General features: G+C 36.6%; 2 protein-coding genes across 2 annotated transcripts; one reads left to right on the forward strand and one right to left on the reverse strand.

Moving 5' to 3' along the window:
- The first annotated feature begins 8,817 nt into the window (after positions 1 to 8,817).
- LOC116404138 lies at positions 8,818 to 9,195 on the forward strand. Its single transcript, XM_031886397.1, has one exon. The coding sequence runs from the start codon at positions 8,818 to 8,820 to the stop codon at positions 9,193 to 9,195; it is 378 nt and encodes a 125-aa protein (XP_031742257.1).
- Positions 9,196 to 11,709: 2,514 nt separating this feature from the next.
- LOC116404788 lies at positions 11,710 to 24,167 on the reverse strand. The gene is made up of 3 exons (XM_031888256.1): positions 23,019 to 24,167; positions 17,843 to 17,848; positions 11,710 to 11,866 (listed from the first exon to the last, which is right to left on the reverse strand). Exons 1-3 carry the CDS (start codon positions 24,058 to 24,060, stop codon positions 11,817 to 11,819), a joined length of 1,098 nt encoding a protein of 365 aa, XP_031744116.1. The 5' UTR covers positions 24,061 to 24,167; the 3' UTR covers positions 11,710 to 11,816.
- Positions 24,168 to 24,703: the final 536 nt, after the last annotated feature.

Consider the following 24,703-nt stretch of genomic DNA (forward strand, 5'->3'; position numbering starts at 1 on the left):
TGGTAAATATATCCGCTAATTGATTATTGGAACTTACAAACTCAAGAGTAATATGACCATTTTGTACATGCTCTCTAATAAAGTGATGCCTAATATCTATATGCTTAGTTCTAGAATGATGAATAGGATTCTTAGTCAAATTTATGGCACTAGTATTATCACAAAATATAGGCACATTATCAAATTTTAATCCAAAATCACAAAGAGTTTGTTTCATCCAAAGAATTTGTGCACAACAACTAGCAACCGCAATATATTCCGCTTCGGTAGTGGATAAGGCAACCGAATTTTGCTTTTTACTAAACCAAGATACTAAGGAACTACCAAGAAATTGACAAGTCCCACTAGTACTTTTACGGTCAAGTAAACTACCGGCAAAGTCCGCATCGGAATATCCTACCAAATTAAACTCAACATTTCTAGGATACCATAATCCAACATCAATAGTTCCAAGCAAATATTTAAGTATCCTTTTAACAGCATGGAAATGTGATTCTTTAGGACAAGATTGAAATCTAGCACAAAGACATACACTAAACATGATATCGGGTCTACTAGCGGTCAAATAAAGTAAAGATCCAATCATACCTCGATAAGTCTTTATATCCACACACTTACCTTTTTCATCTTTGTCAAGCTTAGTGGTAGTGCTCATAGGAGTTTTTGCAACTTTACCTTCATTTAATTTGAATTTCTTGAGCAAATCCCTTGTGTATTTTTCTTGACTTATGAAGATGCCATCCTTGAGTTGTTTGATTTGAAGACCAAGGAAGAAACTAAGTTCTCCCATCATACTCATCTCAAACTCATTATGCATACACTTGGAAAATTCTTCACACAAAGATGAATTAGTAGAACCAAATATAATATCATCCACATAAATTTGTACTATAAGCATGTCATTATTTTTAACTTTAATAAATAGAGTATTATCAATTTTTCCCATCTTAAAGTCATTCTCAAGTAAAAACTTGCTAAGTCTATCATACCAAGCTCTTGGAGCTTGTTTTAAGCCATAAAGAGCCTTTTTCAACTTATAAACATGATTAGGTAAATCAAAACTTTCAAAGCCCGGAGGTTGTTCTACGTAAACTTCCTCCACAATATAACCGTTTAAAAAAGCACTTTTTACATCCATTTGATACAAAATGAAATTTTTATAAGAAGCAAAAGCAAGCAACATTCTAATAGCTTCTAATCTAGCAACCGGTGCAAAAGTTTCTTCATAATCTATACCTTCTTCTTGACAATAACCTTGAGCTACAAGTCTAGCTTTATTTCTAATGATATTTCCATTTTCATCCATCTTATTTCTAAAAACCCATTTAGTTCCGATTATAGATGCATTAGAAGGCCTAGGGACTAATTTCCAAACTTTGTTTCTTTCAAATTGATTTAATTCTTCTTGCATAGCTAAAATCCAAAACTCATCACATTCGGCATCTTTAAAACTTCTAGGTTCAATTTGAGACACAAAAGCAAGATTACTAAATAAATTAAGAGAAGAACGAGTTTTGACACCTTGTTCGGGATTGCCAAGAATTAGATCCTTGGGATGGGATAGAGCATATCTCCACTCTTTAGGCAAGGATGAAGAACCCTCTTCTTTCTTCTCTATGATGTTCACATCTTGCATACTTGGAACAATTTCTTTGCCTTTGTCATTAACAAGTAAATCTCCAAAATCTTTTTCTAAATCATCACTACAAATAGACTCATTAGAAACATTATTCCAAGATTCATCAAATACAACATGAATAGATTCCTCAATAACTAAAGTTTTCTTATTGAAAACTCTATAAGCTTTACTAGTAGAGGAATATCCTAGAAAAATACCAACATCCGTCTTAGAATCAAATTTTCCAAGTTTTTCTTTGTTATTCAAAATAAAACATTTACAACCGAAAACTTTGAAATACCCAATATTTGGAATTTTTCCATGCCAAAGTTCATAAGGAGTTTTATCTAAAGATGGTCTAACTAAAACTCTATTTGAAACATAGCAAGCGGTGTTAACGGCTTCCGCCCAAAAATATTTAGGTAAACCATACTCATTCAACATTGATCTAGCAAATTCTTGCAAAGTACGATTTTTCCTTTCAACTACACCATTTTGTTGAGGAGTTCTTGGAGAGGAAAAATTATGGGAAAAACCATTTTCTTCACAAAAAGCTTTAAAAGCATCATTATCAAATTCTCCTCCGTGATCACTCCTAATTTTGGAAATAAAAAATCCTTTTTCATTTTGTACTCTTTTTGCAAAACTAATAAAACTTTTCAAAGCATCATCCTTATGTTTTATCATCAAAACCCAAGTAAATCTAGAAAAATCATCAACTATCACAAAAGCATAATAATTTCCTCCATAGCTAGCAATTCTAGAAGGGCCAAATAAGTCCATGTGTAATAGTTGTAAGGGTCTAGTAGTAGAGATCACATTTTTAGATTTGAAAGAGGACTTAGTTTGCTTACCCATTTGACAAGCATCACAAACTTTGTCTTTTTCAAATTTAAAACTAGGAAGACCTCTAACCAAACAATTTTTAGAAATATTTGAAATTAAGTGCATGCTAGCATGTCCTAGTCTTCTATGCCATAACCAAGAATCATTATGCAAAACCGAAAGACATTTATCAATAATAGGATAATCATTCAAATCAAGAGTGTACACATTTTCATCCCTATTTCCAACAAACAAAACTTTTCTATCACTAACATTTTCAATTATGCAATTTCTTTTATCAAATATTACTCTAAATCCTTTATCACACAATTGACTAATACTAAGCAAATCATGCTTTAAACCATCAACCAAATGAACATTTTCAATCAAAGTAGATGAATCATTTCCTATATTACCCTTACCAATTATTTTACCTTTCTTGTTGTCACCAAAGGTTACCATGCCTCCATTCTTTTTGGAGAAAGAGATAAGCTTGGATCGGTCTCCCGTCATGTGTCTTGAGCAACCACTATCCAAGTACCATTTGTTTTTCTTGGAGGCTTTCAAACAAACCTAAAAACAACTAATTTCAAGTTTGATCCTTTGGTACCCATACTTGTTTGGGTCCTAGAATGTTAGCATTTACATATTTAGGGATCCATTTCATTTTTTCATAGACATTACAAGCACTAGATCTAGATAGGTAACAAGAATAAGCTTTATGTCCATACTTGCCACAAGAAAAACAAACAACATTATGCAAAGATTTATTTTTCATAACAAATTTATGTACTCTACTTTTATTGGAGAAATTCTTCCTTGGAGCAATGTAAAACTTTGCTCTTTGCGAAAAATTTCTTCTTGAATAAGTATTTTGAGCATACTTCAATTTAAAGCATTTAGGTCTAATGTGACCTTCAACACCACAATTATGACATATGGGTACAAAACTAGATTTAACATGATTAGACACATGATTAGACATGTTAAACTTAGGCACAATAGGTGATGCTTTAACGAATGTAGTTTTAGAACTTGAAGGAGTAGATGATTCATCAATATAGCCTAAACCTCTCTTATCACCATAAGATTTTCCTACTTCAATAATTTTGTCCAATCTTTGAGCACCTATTGTCAACTTTTTAATAGTTTCTTTAGCTTTATCAAGTTCTTGTAAAACACTTAGTTCATTTTCTTTAAGCACTTTAATCAAGTTATCTTTTTCACAACTATCATGCTCAAGAAATCTAACTTTATCAAGCAAAGCATCTTTCTCAATACAAACATGCTTATCACTAGAGACATTCAATTCTTCAATTTGCTCAAAATTTTCATTCTCTTTAAAGCAAGCAATTGTATCAAGTAAAGACTTATTTTCACTAATTAAAACATTGTATTTCTTCTTAAGCACAACATACTTAGAACTAAGTTTTTCTAGGTCATTTTGCATGCTTTCAAAATTTTCAAATAATTCATCAATAGAAAGAGGTTCTAGAGTTACCTTATCATCATGTTCATCATCTTTGTCACTATGAGCCATGAGACCAAGATTTGCCATTTCTTCAACTTCACTTTCACTTTCACTACTATCATCCCATGTAGCCTTCATTGCCTTCTTCTTGGATTTCTTAGATGATTTGAGGAGAGGACAATCCGTTCTTATATGACCCGATCTTTTGCATTCATAACAAATCACCTCATCCTTTTTGCTTTTCTCACCTTTTGACTCTTTTTGGGTTGATAGGTGTTTCTTGAAATATTTCTTTCTTTTTATGAAATTTTTGTACTTACGTGAGAAATAAGCAATGTCATCTTCATCAAGGCCATCCTCATCTTCGGGATCAACTTCCAAGGAGATAGTCTTTAATGCAATGCTCTTCTTCTTTTTGGACTCATCCTCCAAGTGCTCCTTCATGATGATCTCATGAGTCATGAGTGAGCCAATAAGCTCCTCTAGTGGAAGTTTGGTGAGATCCTTTGCTTCTTGAATCGCCGTTACCTTAGCTTCCCAAGTCTTAGGTAGAGACCTTAGAATTTTTCTAACATTTTCGGAAGTTGTATAAACTTTACCAAGACCCTTCAAAGCATTTATGATGTTAGTAAATCTAGTAAACATATCGGTGATAGTCTCATTAGCATCCATCTTAAACAATTCATAATTATGAACAAACATGCTAATTTTAGACTCTTTAACTTGATTTGTTCCTTCATGAGTAATTTCAAGAGTATTCCAAATTTCTTGAGCGGAAGAACACATGGATATTCTATTAAATTCATCTTTACTCAAGGCACAATACAAACAGTTAATAGCCTTAGCATTAAATGAACACTTTTTCATTTCATTTTCATCATACTCTTCTTCTAATTTAGGCGTATCAACATTATCAACATTTTTCATGGGTACATAAGGACCTTTAGCAACAATTAACCACAAATTATAGTCAATAGATTGCAAATAAATTTTCATTCTAGCTTTCCAATATGCATAATTTGAACCATCAAAATAAGGAGGTCTAGAAGTAGATTGACCTTCAACAATACCATTTGCCAATAGGTTTGCCATAATGCTCTAACAATAAAGTTTATCAAGAAATTAAAATTTCAAGATGAGCAACCTCGCTCTGATACCAATTGTTGGATCGGTATGGCAACCCTAGAGGGGGGTGAATAGGGTTTAAATAAACTTTTTGACAAATAAAAAGTAAAATCAACTAATTAGATATTTTCTAAAATTTAAATAAAGAACTTTGTAAACTTTGTTAAATAACAAGATTGATAAAAAGATATGAATGGAAGTATGCAATCAAACTCAACCAATAAGAATATGTAACTAAAATTAAATTAAAAAATAATTAGAAAAGAGTTAGAGAAGAAGACACCGTAATTTTATAGTGGTTCGGTTAAACTCAACCTACATCCACTTTCCCAAGCACCCCTTGGGATTTTGATTGAAAATCTTCTTTGGACTCTTTCCACGGATTTGAGCCGAACCGATTCTTGCTCCTTTTTCGGGTTCAAGAGCAAACCCGATCCTTTCCACGGGTTAGGATCCAACCGTTACAATATGTTGAAATTTTTAAATCACACAAAAGAAAACTCTCTAAAAGAGTGAGTATACAATTTGAAGCTCACAAATTTAATCCTCACAATACAATAAGAAGCTCTCAAGAATAAGATGAAAAGAATAAAAATTGGAAGCTTTAGAGAGAATAACAATGTTGGCTTTTTGCTTGAGGATTGTAAAGATATTGTGATCTTGTGTAAATGTGAAGTATTTAAAAAGAGAGGAAAGATAAATTCAAAATCATTTGGGTCATTAGATATAAGTAAAAGAAAAATGAATGGTTGAGATTTAAACTTAATTAGCCGTTAGACACAATACAAATAATAATATAATAATATGTCTTTTCAAAATATTTTGTTTAAAAAGAAATCAATAAAGCAACTTCACCCTCTTTTAAAAAAACTAGCCGTTAGACACAAGAAAAAATAATAATATTAAAATCATTTTTCTTTTAAATTCATTTTCTTTATAAAAGCCAATAAAACATAACAAAAAGCCACATTTGTTACTCCTTCATTGCTCCAAGTGGCTTTCTCTAATTGGTTCAAATTGAATGCTTGGTCGCCACGTCACCATCTCGGGTATTTTTCCGTTAAGCTTCTTTTAGCAATATTTTCTTCATTTGAACTTCGATTTGGGTGATTCAAGAGGCGTTAGAATCATTTTTCCAAGCTCTACGATATGGTCTATTCAAATTAATAAAATTGTCAATAAAAAAAGTCAGATTTGTTATCATCAAAACATAAATTAATTGAATAATTAAAATAAATTAATTTGAGATTAAGGGCCAAAAAGCCAACAGAGAATACCCAGATGTGTTTCCAAAAGATCTTCCAGGACTACCGCCACATAGAGAGGTTGATTTTGCCATTGAGTTGGAGCCAAACACTACTCCTATTTCTAGAGCCCCTTATAGGATGGCTCCTGCTGAGTTGAAAGAACTGAAGGTACAGTTACAGGAATTGCTTGACAAAGGCTTTATTCGACCTAGTGTGTCACCTTGGGGTGCACCAGTATTGTTTGTGAAGAAGAAGGATGGGTTGATGCGTCTTTGCATTGACTATAGAGAGTTGAATAAAGCAACAGTCAAGAACAGATATCCTTTACCCAGAATCGATGATTTGTTCGATCAGTTACAGGGAGCCACGGTGTTCTCTAAGATTGACTTACGGTCAGGTTATCACCAGTTGAGGATTAGAGACCGTGATATTCCTAAGACTTCTTTTCGTTCGAGGTATGGACATTATGAATTCATAGTAATGTCTTTTGGTTTGACTAATGCACCTGCTGTATTTATGGATTTGATGAACATAGTGTTTAAGGATTTCTTGGATACTTTTGTGATAGTCTTCATTGATGATATTTTGGTTTATTCCAAGACTGAAGCCGAACATGAGGAACACTTACATAAGGTGTTAGAGACTCTTCGAGTCAATAAACTGTATGCTAAGTTCTCTAAGTGCAAATTTTGGTTGAAGCAGGTGGCTTTCTTGGTCATGTGGTTTCCAGTGAGGGAGTTTCAGTAGACCCTGCAAAGATAGAAGCGGTTACCAGTTGGTCTCGACCCTCTACAGTTGGTGAGGTTCGTAGTTTTCTGGGTTTAGCAGGGTACTACCGGAGGTTTGTGGAGGATTTTTCATGTTTGGCTACTCCTTTGGCTCAGTTGACAAGGAAGGGAACTCTGTTTGTTTGGAGTCCAGCTTGCGAGGACAATTTTCAGAACTTAAAGCAAAGGTTAGTTACTGCACCGGTCCTTACTGTACCAGATGGATCTGGAAGTTTTGTGATTTACAGTGATGCTTCCAAGAAAGGACTGGGTTGTGTTTTGATGCAGAAAGGTAAGGTGGTTGCTTATGCCTCTCGTCAGTTGAAGAGTCACGAGCAGAACTACCCCACACATGATTTGGAGTTGGCAGCAGTGGTTTTTGCATTGAAGATATGGAGACATTACTTGTACGGTGAAAAGATACAAATCTTTACTGACCATAAGAGCCTAAAGTACTTCCTCACTCAGAAGGAGTTGAATATGAGACAGCGAAGGTGGCTCGAGTTGGTAAAAGATTATGACTGTGAGATATTGTACCATCCTGGTAAGGCGAATGTGGTGGCTGATGCTCTTAGTAGAAAAGTATCACATTCGGCAGCACTCATTACTAGACAGGTACCATTGCATCGAGACTTGGAGAGAGCTGAGATTGCAGTGTCTGTGGGGAGAGTCACCTCACAGCTGGCTCAATTAACAGTGCAACCGACTCTGAGGCAGAAGATTGTTGATGCTCAGAGTAGTGATCCTTATTTGATGGAGAGACGTCGCCTTGTTGAAACAGGGCAGACTGATGAGTTCTCCATATCCTCTGATGGTGGGTTGATGTTTGAAAGACGTTTGTGTGTGCCAGCGAACAGTACAGTTAAGATTGACTTACTAGATGAAGCCCATAATTCCCCATTTTCAATGCATTCTGGTAGCACGAAAATGTATCAGGATCTAAAACGATTTTATTGGTGGCGGAATATGAAAAGGGAAGTGGCGGAATTTGTTAGTAAGTGTCTAGTATGTCAGCAAGTTAAGGCACCTAGACAGAAACCAGCAGGTTTCTTACAACCCTTAAGTGTGCCAGAGTGGAAGTGGGAGAATGTGTCGATGAATTTTATTTCAGGGCTGCCTAAGACCCTGAAGGGTTTCACAGTGATTTTGGTTGTCATAGACAGGCTTACGAAATCGGCACATTTTGTACCAGGGAAATCCACTTATACTGCTAGTAAGTGGGCAGAGTTGTATTTAACTGAGATTGTGAGACTTCATGGAGTGCCTGTATCGATTGTTTCTGATAGGGATGCACGGTTTACTTCCAAGTTTTGGAAGGGACTTCAGACTGCTATGGGTACGAGGTTGGATTTCAGTACAGCTTTTCATCCACAGACTGATGGTCAAACTGAACGTTTGAACCAAGTTTTAGAGGATATGCTACGAGCTTGTGTTATAGAGTTTCCAGGTAGTTGGGACTCTCATCTACATTTGATGGAGTTTGCTTATAACAACAGTTTTCAGGCTACCATCGGTATAGCACCATTTGAGGCTTTGTATGGCAAATGTTGTAGAACCCCTGTTTTGTTGGAGTGAGGTTGGTGAACATAGATTGATGGGACCTGAATTAGTTCGGTCTACTAATGAGGCTATTCAAAAGATTAGAGCACTTATGCAAACAGCGCAGAGTAGACAGAAGAGTTTTATGCGGATGTACGGCGCAAAGACCTTAAGTTCGATGTGGGAGAAAAGGTATTCTTGAAGGTAGCACCTATGAAGGGTGTTATGCGTTTTGAGAAGAAAGGAAAGTTAAGTCCTCGTTTTGTTGGACCATTTGAGATCTTAGAGAGGGTTGGTGTTGTGGCGTATCGCTTGGCATTACCACCATCTCTCTCTGCAGTTCATAATGTTTTCCATGTTTCGATGTTGAGGAAGTATGTGGCCGATACATCTCATGTAGTAGACTATGAACCCTTGGAGATTGATGAGCATTTGAGCTATGTAGAACAACCTGTGGAGATTCTGGCTAGAGAGGTAAAGATGCTTCGTAATAGAAGCATTCCATTAGTAAAGGTTTTGTGGCAAAATCATCGAATTGAAGAGGCGACATGGGAGCGAGAAGAAGAGATGAGGACTCGTTATTCAGAGTTATTTCAGGATTAGAACTTTCGAGGACGAAAGTTTCTTAAGGGGGGAAGAATGTAAAGTCCCAAAGGTAAAAATATATATAAAGGTGGCAAACCGGCGAGGGGCAGGAAGGAAGCGTGATTGCCATAGGAAATGTGTCATTTTGCTTCCGCTTATGGTTTCTTTTGAGGTTTAAGATGTACTAAAACTTAGTTTACAAACTTTTATTTGTAAATAGTGTTATTTTTAAGTTTTCTTGAATATTTGAAAATCAGGCCTGACATAAATTGTTTTTAAATTGACTTACGTTTCATTTTGTATCAACCAAAGTCTTTTGTTAAAAATTAATGACCTCGACTTACCTATAAAAGTTGGGTCGTTACAGATATATATTGAAATTCAACTATAAATTATGTAGAACTATATGTCACTAAATATTTATGTTGTAAATAAGGTGTATCTATATATTAAATCACATCATAAACATATTATAATTTACGAGTATATTATAGTATATATTGTTTATTTAAAAAATATATGACAAATAGAAGGTATATAATTATACGAAGTGAGAATATGTATGTATGATATTCTCACTACATATTATATATACACTAAGAATGTGTATTTTACTGTTTTAATAGTATTTACTATATAAATATATATTTTAAATATTAATTATTAATGAATATATAGTTTACTACATGTTGTTACAACATACTTAAGATATAAATGTTTATATGACTAACAACATAATATTACTATAAGATAAACAAAAAAATAAAGAACAGATTGAATTGAAAAATATTTTCGATCATTGTATGTCACTATATATGTCTGATTGTATATATCTCTAAGCAATATTACATAATGAGGTAGTATATATGTAACAAATCACATAATATATATGTATTATGGAGTAGTATAAATGTAATTGTTGAGCAAGAAATTTCAACCAATGAAATTACACCACGTCGTCGCACCCAAGTTGTGATGATTATAATTTGATTGGATTTGGCGTAGTCAAGTTTTCCAACCCAATTCAAGCCCCTGATAAAAAATCAGGCCAAACAAAGGGGCCTAGGCCACTAAGAAAATGGGCCCAAGCCCAAGTCCAAGCTCAACAACTCAACAAGCAAATGGGTCCAAGCCCACATAAAGTCCACAAATTTTCTCTATAAGTAGAGACCTTTGTCATTCATTCGAGAGATCTTTTGTTGAAGGAAGAAATGAAGCTCTGAAGTACTGAAGCTTTGAAGAATTGAAGATTCAAACTTCTATAGAGCTCTCAAGACGTGCAAGTTCTTATCAACTTCGAGATCATCATCTTCTGAAATATTGAAGACTTGGAAGATCAAAATTTCCTTGAATTCCAGAAGACTGAAGCTGAAATAGACCGAACCATTTTAAATTCGGTTTGGACTATTTGAGACAGCAACAAACTGTGTTTTTTGTTTTGTACATAAATGGTGTGGTTTGATTCGGTTTTAACAAGCGGTTCAATTTATACCGTTCAGACTTGATCTTATATAATGTGAAATTATTTTTTTTTTCTTTGAATTTTTATCTAAGTGTACTCAAATTGTATACCATGTTACAAAATTGCAATAAATTTTTTAAAATTTTCAAAAATATTATAAATTGACTAATATTTTATACAAATATAGAGTAAAAATGACCAATTTACTCTTTTTATTATTTAATAATATATTAAAAATAAAAAGAAAAGAGAACCACGTTTAAGATTTTCATTTATTAAATATTCTATGAAAATATGGATTAAATTCTATTAAAGTAATATTAATAATAAAAATTGTCCTTAGTTTGCTTTTTATGATTTTTCTAAAAAATTGTCCTTTTTTATTTTGCATTATTTTTCATATATTTTATATAATTATAGTATATATTGAATAATATAATGTATATTTTATTAGTGAAATGTTCTTATATCAATTTATTTATTTATTTTATTTAAATATTCATATCTTACGTAGTAAATAATACATTATGTTTGAAATAATATTAATTATAAAGGAGAAGAATGACATAATCAAAACGTAAATGACAAGTTGTATTGATAACATCACCTGTCTATGTAGTGATATATATTGAAATTCAACTATAAATTATGTAGAATTATATGTCACTAAATATTTATGTTGTAAATAAGGTGTATCTATATATTAAATCACATCATAAACATATTATAATTTACGAGTATATTATAGTATATATTGTTCATTTAAAAAATATATGACAAATAGAAGGTATATAATTATACGAAGTGAGAATATGTATGTATGATATTCTCACTGCATATTATATATACACTAAGAATGTGTATTTTACTGTTTTAGTAGTATTTACTATATAAATATATATTTTAAATATTAATTATTAATGAATATATATGTAACGACCCAACTTTTCTAAGTAAGTCGAGATCGTTAATTTTTAACAAATAAAGACTTTGATTAATATAAAACAAAACGTAAACAATTAAAAAAAAAAAACATCTTCAAGTCAGGCCTGATTTTTAAACATTCAAGAAAACATAAAATAGTACTATTTACAACAAACGTTTGTAAACTAAATTTTAATTCATTTTAAACCTCACAAGAACCCATAAGCGGAGCAAAAACACGTTTCCTATGGCATCATGCTTCCTTCCTGCCCCTCGTCTGTTTGCCGCCTTTATTACCTTTGCCTGAAAATTAAACATAAGAAGGGTGAGTATTTTAAATACTCAATAAGAGACCCTCTACTGGTCCCGTCAGGAGAAAATAAATTATTAACGATCTATTGGGACACCCTGTACAGTCACAGTCTTGTGATCCCGTAGGATACACATCTCAGTCTAACGCCCCGAGGGACGTACATATAAGTCTAGTGCTTCTGCAGAAACACATATCAGTCTAATGCTCCCGAAGGTGCAAAATAAATTGGTGATCCCGTGGGACACCTACAAGGTACACATCCCAATAAATCTAACAATTTTCCCCTCATTCCATTCAATCCATCCTTCAGTTGCTTCAAAACATAAAATTTTTTCTCTCAACGTCCTAACAGTCAACTTACTTTACTTTAGTCATCTGTCCGTCAATAATATACTAATACGTCAGTCAATCAACTATACAGTCAATACACCCCTCAGTTCACCAGCACACAATCATACTTTAGCGTAATCGTACACCCAATCTAAACGAGAATCACAAAGTTTCGTAGCCTACATCTCATACCAACACAATCTACAATCTTCGTCATGTCCACATACACACACTTATATATATCTTCCATGACATTCACGATATACATTGGACGTTATGTCTACTTCAATTCACATGCATTCATATATATTTTCAGTCAAACCACAGTATACATTCAACACACATACAGTTCACAATCACAATTGAGCCCAGTAGAAAATCCCTTACCTGAAAGTTAGGGAAGCTCCTTAATCAACTAACATCCTAAGCATAACAACATAAAATTCAATTACTTTCACGATACATATCCCACTTATTTTCCTCAACGTAAGTTTCAACTCATCGATATAATGGCGAACTGAACCTTCAACAATTCACAATCTGGTTGTGAATGTAAGGGAGCCTAACGTTACTCCCAACACCTCAACGCCCGACTCGAACTCGCAGCAAAATCCTAAGTGTGGGTCGGTTAGCGGTCGGCCAAAGGGAACGTGGCGGCTGGGCCTTCACAGATGGAGACACGTCGCGAACAGACCGCGAATCTGAACGGTTACAGCAAATCTGAACGGTTATACAGCAACTAGTCGGCCGACGTCGATAGCAGGTGGAGCGGCGGTTGTGAGCGGGGAGCGTGGTCGACGGAGACAGAATCGGCGATGGAGACGGCAGATTGGCGCGCGGGACGACTGCTGCAAGGTTGCTTCGCGAACCGGAGATGGCGGCCGACGGTTGCAGACGGAGAGGCTGCAGCGGCAGCTGGGTATGGTAGAAAAGAAAGAGAAACGGAAGAAGAGAAATTTGGGGTGGCCGGCCGTAGAAAACGAAAAGAAAAGAGGAAGAAAAAAGAAGAAAGAAAAGAGAAAGGAAAAGAGATGGTTGTGGTCGTACGTTGAACAGGAAGAGAAAGGAAGAAGATGAATAGGAAAAGAGAAAAATAAAATAAAATATTATAAGTATATTTTTTTCTTTCTTTTTCCTTTCTTTTATTATTATTCTTTTTTCTTTTTTTTTCTTAAAATAGAATTATTAATAATAATAATATAATTATAATATATTATTATTACTTTTCTGTTTCCTTTACTTTTCCTCTTCCCAAAACAAACATTCTCTCTCTTCATTAAATACTATCAATTCCAACTTTTTATCCCTTCTTTAAAATAACAAAATTTTAGATTATTCAAACTAATTATATTATTTCCAATAATATAATTTTCTCATCCTTCCATAACATCAAACACATATATCTATACTCAAAATCCTAAAATAAATTACCAAGATCATTCTCTTTTATTCATCCATAACAATATAAAAAAAATCAATTTTCATAATTAATTAGATATTCTTCCATAAATATTCAATTAATTATAATCTTCACAAAACAAACAAATCTCTTAATTTATCTAAAATAACACCCAAATAATTCCAACTTAAATTCAATTCCATTAAGATAAATTAAATTTAAAATTACCTTAAATTTTGGGATGTTACAATCTTTCCCTCCTTTTAGAAACTTTCATCCTTGAAAGTACTAATTCTCAACAACTCTATAATATCCCTGGGTAATGAGCTCTCATATCATCTTCTCGTTCTCATGTCGCTTCTTTAACTCGATGATTCTGCCACAATACTTTTACTAATGAAATTCCTCTATTACGAAGCATCATCACTTCTCTAACCAGAATCTCAACTGGTTGCACCACATAGCTCAAATTCTCGTCAATCTCTAGTGGTTCATAGTCCACTACATGAGATGGATCTGCCACATACTTTCTCAACATCGAAACATGGAAAACATGGAAAACATTATGAATTGCAGAGAGAAATGGAGAGAGAAATGGTGGTAATGCTAAACGATATGCCACAACACCAATTCTCTTTAAAATCTCAAACGGTCCAACAAAACGAGGATTTAACTTCACTTTCTTCTCAAAATGCATAACATCCTTCATAGTTGCTACCTGCAAGAACACCTTATCTCCCACATCAAACTCAAGGTTCTTTCACCTCAGATCTGCATAACTTTTTTTTTTCTACTTTGCGTTGTTTGCATAAGTACTCTAATATTCTGAATAAACTCATTAGTAGACTAAACCAACTCATAACCCATCAATCTCTGTTCACCAACCTCATTCCAACAAACAGAAGTTCTACAACATTTACCATACAAAGCTTCAAACGGTGTCATGCCAATGGTAACCTGAAAACTGTTATTATAAGCAAACTCCATCAAATGTAAGTGAGAGTCCCAACTACCTGGAAACTCTAGAACACAAGCTCGTAGCATATCCTCTAAAACTTGGTTCAAACGTTCAGTTTGGCCATCAGTCTGTGGGTGAAAGGTTGTACTAGAAATCTAACCTCGTTCCCATGGCAGTCTAAAGTCCCTTCCAAAACTTGGAAGTAAAAAGTGCATCTCTGTTAGAGACAATCAATACGGGCACTCCATGTAGTCTCACAATCTCAATCAAATATAATTATGCTCATTTACTAGTAGTATAAGTGGATTTTTTTTTTTTTGAAATGAAATGTGTCGATTTCGTAAGCCTATCGACAATAACCCAAATCACTGTGTAACCCTTCAGGGTTTTAGGCAATTATATAATAAAATTCATAGATACATTCTCCCACTTCCACTCTAATATACTCAAAGGTTGCAACAAACCTGTTGGTTTCTATCTTGGTGCTTTAACCTGCTAGCACACCAAGCACTTACTAAAAAGATCTTCCATTTCTCTCTTCATATTACGCTAGTAACAAACTCTTTTCAGATCCGGATACATTTTTGTGCTACTTGGATGCATGAGAAATGGGAAACTATGAGTCTCAACCAATAACGTTGTCTTAATTGCATTTTCTGTTGGCTCACATAATTCTCTCTCAAACATAAGTTCATCATCAAAGGATATGGAAAACTCCTTAACTTGCCCTACTTCTACTAGGCAATGCTTCTCAATCAAATAAGGATCAATGAATTGAACCACAAGAATTCTTTGTCTCAAGATCGGATGTACTGACAACTGAGCTAACTGTGAGGTGACTTCCCCCACTAAAACTACAATCTCAGCTCTCTCGTGGTTTTTGTCTAATGAAACCTGTCTGGTAATAAGTGCTGTCAAAATGTGATACTTTTCTACAAAGAGCACCAACTTCCACATTCGCCTTACCTAGATGGTACAAAATCTCACAATCATAGTCATTTACTAACTGAAACCATCTTTGCTATCTCATACTCAACTTCTTTTTGAGTGAAAAAGTATTTTATACTCTTTTGGTTAGAAAATATCTATATCTTTTCATCATACATATAGTGCCTTCAAATCATTAATGTAAAAACCACAACTGTCAATTCCATATCATAAGTTGGACAATTTTCCTCATGACTCTTCAACTGACGAGGAGTACAAGCAACTACTTTAACTTGTTGAATCATAATACCTTTTTAAACTTTCCTAAAAGCATCACTATAAATTACGAAACTTTCTGAACCATCATGTACGGTAAGCACGGGAGTTGTACAAGCTTCTGCTTAAGATTCTGAACACTATCCTCATAGGCTTTGTCCCAAACAAACAGAGTCCCTTTTCTTAGTTAACTGAGTCAAAGGAGTAGCTATACGAGAAAATTCTTATACAAACCGTTAGTAATAACCTGCTGAACCCAAAAAGACTACGAACCTCACTGACTATGAAAGGTTGAGGCTAACTGGTAACGACTTCAATCTTTTATGAGATCCACATAAATGTCATCTCTAGATACCACATGGCTTGGAAAGATACTTGGCCTCATCCAAAACTCACATTTTGAAAACTTTGCATACAATTTGTTGACTCGAAGAGCCTCTAAAACCATGTTAAATGCTCCTCATGCGCTGTCTCTATTTTGGAATAAATTAAGATATCGTCAATAGATACAATCACGAAAGTGTCTAAGAGATCGTTAAACACTTTGTTCATCAAGTCGTAAACATTGTTTGAGCATTTGCCAACTCAAAAGACATCATAATGAACTCATGATGTCCATATCACGAACGAAAATCTGCCATAGGAATGTCACTGTTCTCTAATCCTCAACAAGTCATAACCTTAATGTAATTCAATCTTAAAAAACACGGACTTATTGCAGTTGATCAAACAAATCCTCATTCATTGGTAAAAGATATTTATTCTTAACCGACACCTTATTCAACTTTCTACAATCAAAACATAAGTGCATCGACCCATCTTTCTTCTTAATAAACAAAAATTGGTGCACCCCAAGATAACATACTTCGTCGAATGTAGTCCTTGTCAAACATTTCTTTCAATTGCACCTTCAAATCTTTCAACTCTGTTGGGGCCATTTTGTATGAAGCTTTAGATATAGGAACGAGTCTAACTCTATCTCAATAGCAAGACCAATTTCTGTTTAGCGCGGTAATCTTAGAAACTCTTCTAGAAAAATATCATAATACTTTTTCACCACTAATTCAAATAACAAAGAAACATCGACTTCTCTGGTGTCTACCACACTAGTCAAATACAACAGGTACCCTGGTCAAGCAACTTACTAACCTTCATAGCTGGGATAACTTTTAGCGAAACGATAGTTCCAACCTCTTTGTACTTGAAACTAGCCTCTGGAGAAGGATTAGAAACTACATTTGCGCTGAACATTTTATGTTTACATGGTTAAACTACATTCCAATTTTCAAACTCCAAACTAGTAACTTTTCATTCACGAGAAACTCAAAATTGTTTCTTAAAGTCACATCAAGACAACCATGCTCATCTTCCTTGTTTCTTTTCCAATACCTCCATTCTAAAACCATTTAATGTGTTTCGTATAAACTTGACCGTGTATTTAGTCCTCGTTAAAACCACCTACATAACGTATTTTTCTTAGATTTCCAATCACAAAACAGACAATTTCGCTAACAACGTCTTACTTTTCTACTACTCGACCACTCCTTTGAACACCTCTACATGACAACATTTTTCCTAAATTTCACCATTAAATCTTTCACCATTAAATCAGAACATTCATGTAATTCTAGTTTAACTTAGGCAAGGTCATATACATAAACCATACATATAAGCATAAAGCATACCTGACGAGAGACGAAGGGTCGCGTTAGCCATAGGGACACAAAAACATAGACTTACATCGTAAGTCGGTCTACAGAACCTAAAACTTAGGCTCTGATACCAACTGTAACGATCCAACTTTTCTAAGTAAGTCGAGATCGTTAATTTTTAACAAATAAAGACTTTGATTAATATAAAACAAAATGTAAACAATTAAAAAAAAAAACATCTTCAAGTCAGGCCTGATTTTTAAACATTCAAGAAAACATAAAATAGTACTATTTACAACAAACGTTTGTAAACTAAATTTCAATTCATTTTAAACCTCACAAGAACCCATAAGCGGAGCAAAAACACGTTTTCTATGGCATCACGCTTCCTTCCTGCCCCTCGCCTGTTTGCCGCCTTTATTACCTTTGCCTGAAAATTAAACATAAGAAGGGTGAGTATTTTAAATACTCAGTAAGAGACCCTCTACTGGTCCCGTCAGGAGAAAATAAATTATTAACGATCTATTGGGACACCCTGTACAGTCACAGTCTTGTGATCCCGTAGGATACATATCTCAGTCTAACGCCCCGAGGGACGTACATATCAGTCTAACGCCCCGAGGGACGTACATATCAGTCTAGTGTTCTGCCAGAAACACATATCAGTCAAATGCTCCCGAAGGTGCACAATAAATTGGTGATCCCGTGGGACACCTACAAGGTAAACATCCCAATACAATCTAACAATTTATCCCCTCATTCCATTCAACCCATCTTTCAGTTACTTCAAGTCACAAAAGTTATTTCTTTCAACATCCTAACAGTCAACTTATTTTACTACAGTCATATGTCTGTCAATAATATGCTAATACATCAGTCAATCCACTATACAGTCAATGCACCCCTCAGTTCACCAGCACACAGTCATACTTTAGCGTAATCATACACCCAATCTAAACGAGAATCTCATACAAACACAATCTCTACAATCTCCGTCTTGTCCACATACACACATTTATATATAGATTCCATGACAATCACCGACATACATTCGACGTCAAGTCTACTTCAATTCATATACATTCATATATATTTTCAAGTCAACCCCAGTATACATTCAACACACATACAGTTCACAATCACAGTTCACAATCACAATTGAGTCCAGTAGAAAATCCCTTACCTGGATCTTTATGTAAAATTCCTTAGTCGAACTAACTTCAACAAACAAACCCCAAGAGTAAAGAATCGAACTCCAACAAAGCTTAAGGCGTAACTCAAGGACACTAACTCCAAATCACCGATGTCGCCTTCAAGAACAAAGATCAATTCAACCAATTAAACAACATCACATCTTAATGTATTTACAAATGTAAGACCATATTACCGAACAATCTCATCCTTACCAATATCTTGTAACAAGACTTTGACAATCGACGTTAAATAGAAGTTCCCGCAGGATCTACACAAAAGACATCGTGCAAAACACTTTTGCACGCGAACTGGTCCGCGATTCGTAAATGGGACAGCGGGTATCGACGAAGGCAGAACGGTTCGGACGTTCAACAGCAGTTACGCGCGGACGGGAGTAGCCCGGCAACGTAGCCGAATTCGTGCGATGCGGCATGACCTGCGCGTCGGCGAGGCTGTTCGTGACTGAGGCGTGCGACTTGCCTCGCGGACGGAGATAGAGACGGCGGAGACGGTTGCAGAACCGTGGCTTCGACAGAGACAGAACCGGCTGAGACGGCTGGGCAGCGGCGGAAGAGCAACGGCGCCGCAGATCTGGACTGGCAACGGCGCGATCTTGCTTCGCGGCTGGGCTGCGGACGGAAGAAGAAAGTGGAAGGAAAGGACTGGCGGCTGGCTGCGACTGGCTGCGATTGGCTGCGGCGGGACGGGAAGAAGAAGATAGAGGTGGTGGTTGCGGCGGAAAGAAAAACGGAAGGGAAGGGAGGCGACGGTTTGCGAACGGGAGAGAAGGGGGAAGGGATCGACGCGCACGCAGAAGAAGAAGGGAGAAAAGAAAAGAAAAAGAAAAAGAAGAAAAGTAAAATAATAAAGAAATTTTGTAATATTAAAATAATATATAAATAAAATAAAATATATATATATATATATATATATATATATATATATATATATATATATATATATATATATTTACCTTTTCTTTGGGCATTACAATCTTCCCTCCTTAAGAAACTTTCGTCCTCGAAAGTTCTAATCCTGAAATAACTCTGAATAACGAGTCCTCATCTCTTCTTCTCGCTCCCATGTCGCCTCTTCAATTCGATGTTTCTGCCACAAAACCTTTACTAATGGAATGCTTCTATTACGAAGCATCTTTACCTCTCTAGCCAGAATCTCCACAGGTTGTTCTACATAGCTCAAATGCTCATCAATCTCCAAGGGTTCATAGTCCACTACATGAGATGTATCGGCCACATACTTCCTCAACATCGAAACATGGAAAACATTATGAACTGCAGAGAGAGATGGTGGTAATGCCAAGCGATACGCCACAACACCAACCCTCTCTAAGATCTCAAATGGTCCAACAAAACGAGGACTTAACTTTCCTTTCTTCTCAAAACGCATAACACCCTTCATAGGTGCTACCTTCAAGAATACCTTTTCTCCCACATCGAACTTAAGGTCTTTTCGCCGTACATCCGCATAACTCTTCTGTCTACCCTGCGCTGTTTGCATACGTGCTCTAATCTTTTGAATAGCCTCATTAGTAGACCGAACTAATTCAGGTCCCACCAATCTATGTTCACCAACCTCACTCCAACAAACAGGGGTTCTACAACATTAGCCATACAAAGCCTCAAATGGTGCCATACCGATGGTAGCCTAGAAACTATTGTTATAAGCAAACTCCATCAAATGTAGATGAGAGTCCCAACTACCTGGAAACTCTATAACACAAGCTCGTAGCATATCCTCTAAAACTTGGTTCAAACGTTCAGTTTGACCATCAGTCTGTGGATGAAAGGCTGTACTGAAATCCAATCTCGTACCCATAGCAGTCTGAAGTCCCTTCCAAAACTTGGAAGTAAACCGTGCATCCCTATCAGAAACAATCGATACAGGTACTCCATGCAGTCTCACAATCTCAGTTAAATACAACTCTGCCCACTTACTAGCAGTATAAGTGGATTTTCCTGGTACAAAATGTGCCGATTTCGTAAGCCTGTCTATGACAACCAGAATCACTGTGAAACCCTTCAGGGTCTTAGGCAGCCCTGAAATAAAATCCATCGACACATTCTCCCACTTCCACTCTGGCACACTTAAAGGTTGTAACAAACCTGCTGGTTTCTGTCTAGGTGCCTTAACTTGCTGACATACTAGACACTTACTAACAAATTCCGCCACTTCCCTTTTCATATTCCGCCACCAATAAAATCGTTTTAGATCCTGATACATTTTCGTGCTACCAGGATGCATGGAAAATGGGGAATTATGGGCTTCATCTAGTAAGTCAATCTTAACTGTACTGTTCGCTGGCACACATAAACGTCTCTCAAACATCAACCCACCATCAGAGGATATGGAGAACTCATCAGTCTGCCCTGTTTCAACAAGGCGACGTCTCTCCATCAAATAAGGATCACTACTCTTAGCATCAACAATCTTCTGCCTCAGAGTCGGTTACACCGTTAATTGAGCTAGCTGTGAGGTGACTCTCCCCACAGACACAGCAATCTCAGCTCTCTCCAAGTCTCGATGTAACTGTACCTGTCTAGTAATGAGTGCTGTCGAATGTGATACTTTTCTACTAAGAGCATCAGCCACCACATTCGCCTTACCAGGATGGTACAATATCTCACAGTCATAATCTTTTACCAACTCGAGCCACCTTCGCTGTCTCATATTCAACTCCTTCTGAGTGAAGAAGTACTTTAGGCTCTTATGGTCAGTAAAGATTTGTATCTTTTCACCGTACAAGTAATGTCTCCATATCTTCAATGCAAAAACCACTGCTGCCAACTCCAAATCATGTGTGGGGTAGTTCTGCTCGTGACTCTTCAACTGACGAGAGGCATAAGCAACCACCTTACCTTTCTGCATCAAAACACAACCCAGTCCTTTCTTGGAAGCATCACTGTAAATCACAAAACTTCCAGATCCATCTGGTACAGTAAGGACCGGTGCAGTAACTAACCTTTGCTTTAAGTTCTGAAAACTATCCTCACAAGCTGGACTCCAAACAAACGGAGTTCCCTTCCTTGTCAACTGAGTCAAGGGAGTAGCCAAACGTGAAAAATCCTCCACAAACCTCCGGTAGTACCCTGCTAAACCCAGAAAACTACGAACCTCACTAACTGTAGAGGGTCGAGACCAACTGGTAACCGCTTCTATCTTTGCAGGGTCTACTGAAACTCCCTCACTGGAAACCACATGACCAAGAAAAGCCACCTGCTTCAACCAAAATTCGCACTTAGAGAACTTAGCATACAGTTTATTGACTCGAAGAGTCTCTAACACCTTATGTAAGTGTTCCTCATGTTCGGCTTCAGTCTTGGAATAAACCAAAATATCATCAATGAAGACTATCACAAAAGTGTCCAAGAAATCCTTAAACACCCTGTTCATCAAATCCATAAATACAGCAGGTGCATTAGTCAAACCAAAAGACATTACTATGAATTCATAATGTCCATACCTCGAACGAAAAGTCTTAGGAATATCACGGTCTCTAATCCTCAACTGGTGATAACCTGACCGTAAGTCAATCTTAGAGAACACCGTGGCTCCCTGTAACTGATCGAACAAATCATCGATTCTGGGTAAAGGATATCTGTTCTTGACTGTTACTTTATTCAACTCTCTATAGTCAATGCAAAGACGCATCGACCCATCCTTCTTCTTCACAAACAATACTGGTGCACCCCAAGGTGACACACTAGGTCGAATAAAGCCTTTGTCAAGCAATTCCTGTAACTGTACCTTCAGTTCTTTCAACTCAGCAGGAGCCATCCTATAAGGGGCTCTAGAAATAGGAGTAGTGTTTGGCTCCAACTCAATGGCAAAATCAACCTCTCTATGTGGCGGTAGTCCTGGAAGATCTTTTGGAAATACATCTGGGTAGTCTCTTACCACAGGTTCTGAAGTTAAAGAAGTCTCACCTTCCCTAGTATCCACCACACTTGCCAAAATACTCCAAGTACCCTGGTTGAGTAGTTTACTAGCTTTCATAGCTGAGATTACTTTAGGCAGTACTACTGTTCCTACCCCCTTGAATTTAAAGCTAGATGCAGTAGGGGGACTGAACACAACTTCCTTACGAGAACAATCAATACTAGCATGATTAGTAGCTAGCCAATCCATACCTAAAATTACATCAAAGTCACGCATATCTAATACCAACAAGGTTACGTCCAGCACACGACCAGCTATCTCAATTTCACATGCTTTAATCTTTTCCTTAGACAACATAATTTCTCCAGACGGTGTAGACACTGACAAAACATAGTCTAAGGGTTCCACCTCTAAGCATGCATGCGTCACAAAAAGCGATGAAATAAATGAATGAGAAGATCCCGAGTCAAACAAGGTCAAGGCAAAATGCCCTAACACTGGTAATGTACCTGTCACTACTGTGCCGGCCTTCTCTGCCTCTGATCTATTAGTGGCAAAGATTGTACCCCGCTGTGGAGGTCTCTCTCCCTGACTGCTCGATCCAGCCCCAGTAGATCTCAAGGGACACCTATCAGCCATGTGTCCCTCTTGCTTGCACTTATAACAGACTCTCGTTCCCATCAAACAACGACCCAGGTGGCGTTTCCCACACGTATTACATACTGGCCTCTCTCGAGTAGTGTCTCCTGCACCGCCAGAACTCTGCTGGAAACTGCGAAAAGGATCGCCTGGTCTCAAGTTCCTCTGAGGAACTCCTACAGTTCTCTGCTCTACTTTTCTCTTTTGACCCGACGACGATCCCTTATCAAAGCTCCTTGGCTGTCTTTCATCCTTCCCAATACTCATATCCACTGCCAGACGCAGTGCTTCAGCTTGGGTAGTGGGCTTTAGTGCTCGCACAAAGCCCCTAATTTCATCTCTCAATCCCTTGACGAACCTATCAGCTCTAGCCTGCTCATTACTAACAAGCTCAGGGGCAAAACGTGACAGCATATCAAACTCCTGGTCGTACTCCTCGACTGTCATATATCCTTGCTTCAACTCCAAGAATTCCTGGCTTTTGGCGTCTCTAAGGTTAGCCGAGAAAAACTTGGTATAGAAGCAGTCCTTAAACTGATCCCAGGTAATCTGCCTCACATCTCCACCTAGCATGCGCATTGTAGTCCTCCACCAGATAATGCCTCTGTCCCTCAGTAGAAAAGCAGCACACTGAACTCTGTGCTCCTCGGGACATCTCATGTAATTAAATATGGTTTCCACAGAGGACAACCACATTTCAGCTTTAGTAGGATCCTCCAGTGACCCATCAAACGTCTGAGGGTCATACTTCCGAAAGTCCCTCAAATGTTTCGCCTCAGCAGAAAGTTGGTTAGGTAATTCTTGTGCAGGAGGGGCTGCTGGTGCAGGGGGAACTACAGGTGCAGGTGGAACTGCAGGTGCCTGCTGGTTTTGAGCTATAGCTGTCATAAGTTCTGTAAACCTCTGCTCCATGTGAGCAGACAGTGCATCAAACTCAACGTGAGTCACGGGTGCAGCAGGAATTCGCTGTTCAGCTTGACCCTCAGTAGGCTGATTACGACCTGCTCCTCTACCTCGGCCTCCTGCTCTCCTCTACCTCGGCCTCTACGACCTCCTCTACGTACACCTTCCCTTGGCGGCATAATTCCTATTATCCACCAACAACACTCTTTAACAAAATCTTAATCATAAGCATAAGCAAGTCTTTATCGTCATGCAATCTAGTTTAATTTAGGCAAGGTCATGCAAATAAACCATACATATAAGCATCAAGCATACCTGACGAGAGACGAAGGGTCGCGTTAGCCATAAGAACACAAAAACATAGACTTACATCGTAAGTCAGTCTACATAACCTAAAACTTAGGCTCTGATACCAACTGTAACGACCCAACTTTTCTAAGTAAGTCGAGATCGATAATTTTTAACAAATAAAGACTTTGATTAATATAAAACAAAACGTAAACAATTAAAAAAAAAAAATCATCTTCAAGTCAGGCCTGATTTTTAAACATTCAAGAAAACATAAAATAGTACTATTTACAACAAACGTTTGTAAACTAAATTTCAATTCATTTTAAACCTCACAAGAACCCATAAGCGGAAGCAAAAACAC

Source organism: Cucumis sativus, chromosome 1 (genome assembly GCF_000004075.3).
Source record: "Cucumis sativus cultivar 9930 chromosome 1, Cucumber_9930_V3, whole genome shotgun sequence".
NCBI classification, from domain to species: Eukaryota; Viridiplantae; Streptophyta; class Magnoliopsida; order Cucurbitales; family Cucurbitaceae; genus Cucumis; species Cucumis sativus.